Consider the following 10,231-nt stretch of genomic DNA (forward strand, 5'->3'; position numbering starts at 1 on the left):
TTGACTTGCAGACATGTACCAAGGAGGAATGTATGGTCCTGGCAGCGGTGGAGGAATGGGCGGCAGTGGCTTTGACCGGGACTTTGGTAGAAATGATATGGGAATGTCGCGTGGATATGGGGATTCCTTTGGTGGAGGAATGGGTAAGTTCAAATAGCGACATTTTTTTGCAAAATATATGGTTGTGTGTGTTAACATTGATGCCATTTTAGGTGGGCTTGCTATATCTGGCTGGTTCTGAAATTCCAAGCCAAAATTGTGACCAGATTTATTTGTTGTATCTTTTATAGGTCTGTGCTTCCTCATGGGACTGGACCCTCTGCCTTCCTTTCCCCATTACTTTGTGTACTAAAATTAAAATCTATTCCTATTAACTTCCATATATCTCAAACCACTGATAGTAATGTATATTGATGTTGTGATTTACAAATTTAATAGCACTTCCATGTTTTAAAATTAAATTCAGCATCGCATTCACCTTTTTGATATTTTCACTTGCTAGATTTCCTGTATTGACCTGCATCCATAGCTATTTGTCCCTGTCATCTGACAAATGAAACTCTTGCTTCTGGCATTTTACTGACTTCAGTGTGGGAATGGGATTAGGTGACTTAAATGGAGAGTGACGTGAAAGACCATTTTTTTGAAAACCTGTTTCTGTGTAGATGACTTCTAACCTGTTTTAGAAGAGATTGCGAATTAGTTTAGTTTTAGTTCACAGATGTAGCCTTTTTGACAAATTGAATTGTTCAGGCAAGTATCGTATACTTGTTTAATTTGAGACTCATGATTAAATTCCAGTGAATAATGAGTTGCATCATTTTCTTTTTCTCCTTGACAAATTTAACCCCTCCCTTCCTGTTTAACCACAACGAACATCATGATTAAGCCTGACTATACCCTCATCGGGGAACTACACACCTGCACTTGACCAGGATTAGGAACCCTGGTGACATTCCTCTTCCCAACTCAGGTGCTGAGGGCAACTGTAGCAGCCTACTGCTGGCCTGTTTCAGGCATCATAATAGTGTCGACTAGGCACTGGATCATGGAATTTCTTGGTTCTTGTGGCTCAGCTGTATAAACCTACTGGGCCGTACAAGATTAAAATCTGTTAAGCAACTCTAAGATGGGGGAGGGCTATCATCAACTTGTAAATCTTGCAGATAGAAAAATTATGAACAGCATTCATGATTACATCACACTATTCTCTTTTGAATTTTGATTTGCATGTATTTTTTTAAATTTCCAATTTTAGCTGGTGGGATGAGTGGTGGCATGGCTGCTGGTACACCAGGCATGGGATCAGGCATGGGTAAGAACATCTAAACACTATTCATTTGGAACTTGCTGTAAAGTCAACAATTTAAGATTCAAATTCACAATGCTGCTGAATATTTGTCACCCTTCTTTCTTTCAATAGGGTGTTAAGCAAGTGTAACAAATAACATTCCAGGGTACACATTGAAAATGGTAATAATTAATGCATCTTAGCTTTGAAGTTGCATTCAGGTCATCACCAAGGCTGTGGAAAGTGAACAGTTGCAATATTGAGTAAATCCACAAGAAACAGTAAGCCTTGAATCAAAGTGGAGTATACAGTCTTTTGCAGATCATGGTGATGATTGAAGTAGACATGTAGGGAACCTTTATGTGAAATGTTTCAAAAGTCATTCTGAGGGTGCAGGTGGTTCTGCATCTGTATAGATGGAATTCTAGTATTCATATCATAATTAAACATTGTCACAATCTTTCCTGCTCAGATATGTAATTTTTGATTTTTGGATTCATCTGCTATAAGTTTAAGGGCTTATTGACCACTCTATCCTTGTGAAATAACGTGAGTTTAGGCTATGAAATATGTAATCTCTTTTTACCTCTTGTTCAGCAGTAAATGTGATGCACTCCTTATTTGGCAATTACCATTCTGGTGCCTGCAGCTGCATTCTTCTGCCACTGGATGGTGCTTTTATCAATTTGACAATTTTTCATCCTGACATTCCATGGGCAAGGCTACGGGAGAGCCATTAGTAATGCACAGAGAATATTTTAAGTGGTGGAAGGTTATTTAAATATATTATCTATATACTATTTTTTCTCAACAGTTTATAGGTTTCAATAGATTGTTGTTTCCAAGAGTGCACTCATTTTTTAAAAAGGATTAAGTGGGGAGTATAGTTTTTGAATTATGCATTTGAGATGAAGATTTTTCTGTGAAAAGGGGATTGCCTACTCCCTTGAAATTTCATTAAGGGATCTACTAATGTAGGGGTTCCCAAACTGTGGGTCATGATCCCCAGTGGGATGGAGAGCTCCCTCCCTTCCGTGGAAGCAATAGCATCTGTGGAGCGTTCATTCTGGTGGGTCAGCATTGATTGAGGCCTGATGACATGTATGCGCGCAGTTTTTTTTCATGCCGAGGCCCGTTTGCTGCACCCCATTGCTGTTCCCCCGCCCCTCGCAAAGCTCTTATGGCTGTAATCCCTCCCAAAGTTCTCTCTGCACACTACAGGGTGCAGTTTGCCATCCCCAACCCAATTTAGTCATAGAGGTCTACAGCACAAAAAAGGCCCTTCAGCCCATTGAGTCTGCGCTGGTCAAACAATTCTAATCCCATTTTCCAGCGCTAGGCCCACAGCCTTGTATGCCATGACATCGCAAGTGCACATCCAAATACTTCTTAAATGTTACGAGGGTTTCTGCCTCTACCACCCTTTCAAGCAGTGAGTTCCTCTTCCCTCCACCCTCTGGGTGAAAAAATTCTTCCTCTCATCCCCTCTGAACCTCCTGCCCCTTAACTTAAATCTATGCCCCCTGTCTACCCTATCTATGCCCCTCATAATTTTATACACCTCAATCATGTCCCTCCTCAATCTCCTCTGCTCCAGGGAAAATAATCCCAGTCTATCCAATCTCTCCTCATAACTAAAACTCTCCAGCCCACGGAACATCCTGGTAAATATCCTCTGCGCACTCTACTGCAATCACATCCTTCCTATAATGCGAATTCCAGAACTGCATGCAATACTCTAGCTGTGGCCTAACCAGCGTTTTATACAGTTCCAGCATAACCTCCCTGCTCTCATATTCTATGCCTTGGCTAATAAAGGCAAGTTTCCCATATGCCTTAGCCACCTTATCTACTACCTTAAGGGACTGGTGGACATGCACACCAAAGTCCCTCTGGTCCTTGGTACTTCCCAGGGTCCTACCATTCATCATGTATTTCCGTGCCTTGTTTATCCTGCCCCAGTGCATCATCTCACAATATCCAGATTAAATTCCATTTGCCACTGACCAGCCTGTCTATATCCTCCTATAATCTTAAGGCTATCCTCCTCACTATTTACCATCCCACCAATTTTTGTGTCATCTGCGAACTTACTGATCAACCCTCCTACATTCAAGTCTAAATCGTTTATATATACCACAAACAGCAAGGGACCCAATACTGATCCCTGTGGAACCCTGCTGGACACAGGCATCCAGTCACAAAAACATCCCTTGACCATCACCCTCTGCTTCCTGCCACTGAGCCAATTTTGGATCCAATTTGCCAAATTGCCTTGGATCCCATGGGCTCTTGCCTTCGTTATCAGTCTCCCATGTGAGACCTTATCAAAAGCTTTGCTGAAGTCCAAGTAGACTACGTCAAATGCATTGCCCTCATCTACACATCTGGTCAGCTCTTCGAAAAATTCAAGTACATTGGTCAGACATGACCTCCCCTTAACAAAACTATGCTGACTGTCCTTGATTAATCCCTGTCTCTCCAAATGTAGATTAATTCTGTCCCTCAGAATTGCTTCCAAGTTTCCCCACTACTGAGGTTAGGTTGACTGGCCTGTAGTTCCCTGGTTTATCCCTCCCTTCTTGAATAACGGTACCACATTGGCTGCCCTCCAGTCCTCTGGCACCTCTCCTGTGGCCAGAGAAGTATTGAAAATTATTGCCAGCACCGCTGCTATCTCCCTTGCTTGCCTCACTCTACAAGCTGGGATACATTTCATTCGGGCCTGAAGATTTATCTACTTTTAAGCCTGCCAGAACTTAGAACCTCCTCCCTTTCAATGCCAATTTCTTTAATTATATCACAGTCCTTCTGCCTAATTTCCATACCCACGTCATTCCTCTCACTTGTGAACACTGACACAAGGTATTCATTTAGAGCCCTACCTACGTCTTCTGGCTCCACACACAAATTACCACTATGGTACTTAATGGGCCCTACTCTTTCCCTAGTTATCCTCTTACTCTTAATGTACTTGTAAAATAATTTTGGATTTTCCTTTATTTTACCTGCCAATGTTTTTTCATGCCCCTTTTTGCTCCCCTAATTTCCTTTTTAAGTTTCCCCCCTACACTTTCTATACTCCTCTAGGGCTTCTGCTGTTTTGAGCCCTCGGTATCTGCCATAAGCCTCCCTTTTTCTCTTTATCCAATCCTGTATATCCCTCGACATCCAGGGTTCCCTGGATTTGTTGGTCCCACTCTGTCTTTATTGGAATACATGAATACTGTAATCTCCCTATTCCCTTCTTGAATAAGTCCCATCATGCCCCCCCCCCATCTCCTCTGCTCCAGGGAAAATAACCCCAGTCTATCCAATCTCTCCTCATAACTAAAACCCTCCAACCCAGGGAACATCCTGGTAAATATCCTCTGCGCATTCTACTGCAATCACATCCTTCCTATAATGCAAATCTGACGTAGATTTACCTAAAAGCAGCTGCTCCCAGTCGACTCTGGCCAAATCATATCTTATTAAAATCAGCCTTCCCCCAATTTAGGACTCTGATTTCTGGCCTATGCTTGTCCTTTTCCATAACAACCTTGAATCTAATGGAGTTATGATCACTCTCTGCAAAATGCTCCCCCACTGCTACTCTACCACTTGTCCGGCTTCATTCCCTAAAATTAAGTCCAGGACTTCTCTGTAATTTCTCACAGCCTCTACCTGACACCCCGCCTGCCGCCCCCCCACCATCACCTCTACTGCTCTCATTCTGGGGTAATGACAATTTTCCAGTGTCAAAATGGGGTCACAGCAGGTAAAAGTTTGGGAAGTTCTGTAGTAATGCTTCCTACCAGACACAGATTCTTGGGCCTTGGGTGGGGCTGCTGTAATAAGCAAAGGCAAGATTCCAGGGATCAAAATGAGGTAGGTACTCGATTATTTTTGTTCCCCAGTCATGATATGGATATCCTTATCCTGTAAAATTTGACGTGTGACTTTATTTGAAGAATGAGACCAGCAGTATCTAAGGCAATTGATGAGCAGCCAAAGCATTTTCACTGTTAGGACTGAATGAATGTGGGTTTGTATTCTTTGTTTGAATAAAAATTCTCAAACAGTTGATTTCCACTTTGGAAATTGGGAAACAATAATATGAAACACATGCCAGGTGTTAAAATAGAGTGTATGAGCAATCTGCATTATAATGCATCCGAATTTAAAAAAAGGTTTTGCCTGGTTAAAATGCTTTTCCCTCCATAGGTATTGGAATGGGAGCAATGAATAAAATGGGTGGAGGCATTGGTATGGATAACATGGATCGCATGGGACCTGGAATGGATCGCATGGGTGGTGCTATGGATAGAACTGGCCTGGGAATGGACAGAATTGGATCCAACATGGGTTCTGGGATGACATCGAATGTTGACCGCATGGGACCTGGAATGGACTGGATGGGCCAAAGTACTGATAGAATGGGTGGTGGTATGGATCGCATGGGTTCTGGAATGGCAGGAGGTTTTGACAAGCCTGCAGACATGGATCGTAATCGTTTCAGTGGGAATTATGGAGGATCAATGGGAACTGGCACCGGAAATCTTAATTCAAGAAGAATCTGTCAAATATTTGTTCGAAATGTGAGTATGTTTTTTTTCTCAATTTTAAAGGAAACAAAACTGCAAATGCTGGAAATGCACTGCAGTTAACAGTTCATGTGTAACTTCATCCGAACTAAAAATTGAAAGATATAAACAGCTTAGCACAGTATGAATAAAATAAAGGAGGAGAGAAAGAAAGTAATTCTAATCAGGAAGAAGTTGATGATTGACCTTTAAACTGTGACTCCTTTTCTGATTGAACTGTATATCAATCGGCTACTTGAAACACTGAATTTAAAGAAGTGCTACTGTAGACATCTATTTCAGTATGAATACCAATGAGAATAGTTTCTGTAAACTGCAAAAGCAAGAGAAATGCTTTGTAATCTTTTTCTTCCTTCCTGGAAGACCACTCTTGGTGGTATGAAACTATGAGCACTGGTAACCAACTGGACCCCTGTATAAGTAACCAACCCTTTGCAATCTGATAGTTTGATAAACTTGCCATGCCAGCAGCAGCCTAAGCTGCTAAGAATTGTAGAATAGTGCAGCACAGAGCAGGCACTTGGCCCAGCAATTCTGTGCTGGCTCTTTCATGGAGCAAACCAGTTTGTCACACTCCCCTGCTCTTTCTTCAAATGCCTGCATTTTTTCTCCAAGTATTTATCCAAGTCCCTTTCGAAAACTCATATTGAATTTGTATCCACCACCCTATCAGGCAGTGTAGTCCAAATCTTAACCACTCATTGTGTAGGTAAGTTTTTTCTCATGATGTCTCTGGTTCTTTTCCCTATTGTGTTAAACCTGTGCTCCTCCTATCAATCCTTCAGCCAATGGAAACAATTTCTCTTTATTTACTCTTATCTAAACTGTTCATGATTTTAAGTAGCTCTATTAAAAGCTTTCTTTGCTGTGAGGTGGACAACCCAGCTTTTTGAATCTACTCATGTAACTCTAATCCCTCATCCCTGGAACCATTCTGGTAAATCTCTTCTCGAAAGGCTTCCTAATGTGTAGCGCCCAGAATTGGACATAACACTCTAGCTAAGGCTACACTTGTGTTTTATAAAGTTTTGTGTAACTTCCTGATTTTTGTACCCTCTGCCTCTATTAGTAAAGTCCAGGATCCCATATGCTTCATTATCTTTTAATCTGTGTTGTCACCTTCAGAGATTAGTGCTCACACAATCCAAGTCTCTTGCACCATTTAGCATGTATTGTGTCTGTACATTCACCTACCAAAGTGCATTGCGACGCACTTTTTGTATTGAATTTCATCTGTCATATGTTCACCCATTCCACCAGCCCATGATGTATGTTGATATTTTCCTCATTATTTAGTACACTTCCAAGTTTTGTCATTTCGGATTACAAAATTGAGCCCTGTACCTCAAAGTCCAAGTCATTAATGTACATCAATAAAACAGTGGTGATCCTATTTGAGTGTTGGGGAATTCCACAGTATATCTCCCTCCAGTCTGAAAAACAGCTACTTAGCACAACTCTCTTTTCTGTCTCTTAGCCAATTTTGGATCCATGCTGCTACTGACCTTTTTATCCTCTTGGCTTCAGTTTTGTTAATTAGCCTAATTTGTACTTTAACAAGTGCTTTGAAAGTCCTTGTGTGCAACATCAACTGCACTGTCCTTGTCCACTGTTACTTGATCAAGAAACTCAATCAAGTTAGTCAAACATGATTTGCCCTCAACACATCCATGCTGGCTCTCCTTTAGTCTATGCTTATCCAAGGGGCATTTAATTTTCTGCTTGATGATTGTTTCTAAAAGTTTCCCCACTGCAATAAACTGGCCTGTAATTGCTAGGTTTATTCTTCCCATTTTAGAACAAAGGGTACCATTTGCAACCCAACAATCATTGGGTACCATCCTGTCTATAAGGAGGATTGAAAGATTGGTCAGTATCTGCAGTTTCCACCCTCATTCTCAGCAACCTAGGATGCATCCCATCCAGACTGGTGACATTTATTTTAAGTACTGCCAACCTTTCTAGCGTCTTCCCTTTATCTCTGTTTATCTTGACCAGTATCCTAGCAATCTTCATGTTTACCATTGCTTTGATGAAATCATTTTCCTTTGTGTACACTGCAGATTACTCATTTAGAGCCTCAGCCATGCCTTCCACCACCAATAGTCCCTAATTGGCTCAACTGCTACCAGTTCTTTTCATTTAATGTTCATATCCCTGTGGAAGACCTTTTGGATTCGCTTTTATGTTATCAGCTAATCTATTCTAGTACTGTCTATTTGTCCCCCTCCTTCACTTCTGTTCTTTTATGTTTAGCCTTATTCTGCTCTGTAATATCAAACTAACTTCTTTCATGCATACCCTTTTTCTGCTCCCTCCCGCTCTCTTTAACTTTTTTTTATTTTCCAGGGAATTCTTCTTTAGTTGCTCTCCCTTTCCCCTTACCTAGATTGTACCTGAACATCTCTTTAAAGGTATCCCTTTGCATTTCTGCCTGCAGGTCTTTGCCAATTTGCCTGGGCCAGATTCCCCCCTCAGTTTGCTGAAATTAGCCCCCCTCCAGTTCAGGATTTTTATTCTAGATTGCTCTTTGTCCTTCATTGCTAAATCAAACCTTAAGATACTATAATGCTCCCAACTGACATTCTTCACTTGAGCCATTTCATTCCCCAGTACTAGATCCAGTAATGACTCCTTCCTCTTTGATTAGGAAATACATCAATCAAGGAAATTCTCCTGTACTTTTCAGAAATGTTTCCCTTTCCCTGCTCCTAATATGATCACTGTCCCATTCAATATGGGTGCAATTATAAGTATCTCATTATCATTACCCTATAGCTCTTGCACTTCTCAGTAATGTTTTCACAAATCATACTTTTAATTTATGGGATGTGGGTGTCGCTGGCTAGGCCAGCATTTATTGCCCACCCCAATTACCCTCCTCTACATCCTTCCCACAATTTCTTCTATGAAATTAAACAAGAATCATAATAGCTTCTTTGTTTCTCAAGGTTCTATAAAATATATGATTATATTGAAAGATCACTTAGAATAATAGCAAAGGCCTGACTTTACATAGATGCTCAGTTTTGTTCTAAAGCTCTGGCCACTGCATAAGTTGCACAAATGCAGAAAATAGTCCTCAATGTTAATTGTATACAGGCAGTTCCATTTAATTTTTAAAAATTTACTTTGTTTTCTTCAGCTCCCTTACGACATCACCTGGCAAATGCTGAAAGATAAATTCAGTGAATTTGGTAAGTTCACAGATCTCTTCTGAAAATGTAGATTTCTTATTGGAAGGAAGCAATAACTATTTGTATCAGCCCTTTTGCTGCACTTCACAGCAATTAATTTGCGTGAGAAGAACCTTGAGTCATTTGAGTGTGTGGTAGCATGCTGTATAAAAGTCTTTATTCTACCAGGTTTATGTGAAAATCCTATCCCTGCAAATTAACCCATATTGAACAATGATCCGAGAAGCACAATTTTAAAAATATATAATTTGGTTCTTGGCATTTCATTGTTTGCTGAATTTGTTTTTAAATATAGGATATGTGCATTATGCGGATATTAAGATGGAAAATGGGAAGTCGAAGGGCTGTGGTGTGGTTCGTTTTGAGAGTCCAGATTCTGCGGAGCGTGCCTGCAGGATGATGAATGGAATCCGACTTTACGGCAGGGAAATTGATGTCCGACTTGACAGAAATGTTTAAAATCCATTTTTAGTAGAATTTTTAAAACGACCAAACAGTAAAACTGTCCTTTTAGTGTTTTTGTTCCATTCGTTGAAGAAAATTGAATGGACAGTTTGACAATGTGCACATTGCATTTTGTTTTTATTTTGTGTGAAAAATACACTTCTGTATTAGTGATTCGATAATAAATGTGATTTGGGGAAATTTATTTCTTGTGTTTTGACTATATTTTAATACTAGCTCCTAGTAATATTGCAGTGTCTAGTGTGAGTATATTTTGAACTACATCATATTGAAACTTTGCAGACATTGCATGTCATGCATAAGGGAGCAGAACAACTCTGCAGTTGAATTTGCACAAACAATTCACTAGTATCCAGAAAATCTGCAATTTTTGGCATAAATGGATTATAGAATTCAAGGATTCTGAATAATGCTGAAAAAAAGATTAGTGGAAGCTTTTCATCTTGCACTCAGGACATCTCGCAAGAATATCAATATAAGGGGAAAATAATTTATACTATATGAGAGGAGTGCTGATTGGTTGATAAGTAGACTGGTGGCATTACAATGAAGGATGTACCAGTGATGGTGACTGACAGCTGCCAAGTATTATTCGAAATTTAACTCAGGCAGATGGATCCTGATTGGTCAAGGCATTGCCCTGAGGAATGAGTCAGCAAGTGGCTGTCACTTATTTTATTTAGCTGAAACAC

General features: G+C 40.3%; 1 protein-coding gene across 5 annotated transcripts in view; it reads left to right on the forward strand.

Annotated features, from left to right (window-relative positions):
- The window catches only part of LOC121286896 (myelin expression factor 2-like), a 46,556-nt gene extending 36,833 nt beyond the window's left edge, over positions 1-9,723 (forward strand). For all 5 annotated transcript variants that reach the window (XM_041204123.1, XM_041204120.1, XM_041204122.1 and 2 more), the window contains 5 exons: positions 12-143; positions 1,259-1,315; positions 5,498-5,871; positions 9,023-9,074; positions 9,370-9,723. In XM_041204123.1, coding sequence (XP_041060057.1) covers positions 12-143; positions 1,259-1,315; positions 5,498-5,871; positions 9,023-9,074; positions 9,370-9,533 — 779 coding nt within the window. In that variant the 3' untranslated portion in view covers positions 9,534-9,723. The remainder of the gene's footprint in view (positions 1-11; positions 144-1,258; positions 1,316-5,497; positions 5,872-9,022; positions 9,075-9,369) is intronic.
- The last annotated feature ends 508 nt before the right edge of the window (positions 9,724-10,231 follow it).

Source organism: Carcharodon carcharias, chromosome 14 (genome assembly GCF_017639515.1).
Source record: "Carcharodon carcharias isolate sCarCar2 chromosome 14, sCarCar2.pri, whole genome shotgun sequence".
NCBI classification, from domain to species: domain Eukaryota; kingdom Metazoa; phylum Chordata; class Chondrichthyes; order Lamniformes; family Lamnidae; genus Carcharodon; species Carcharodon carcharias.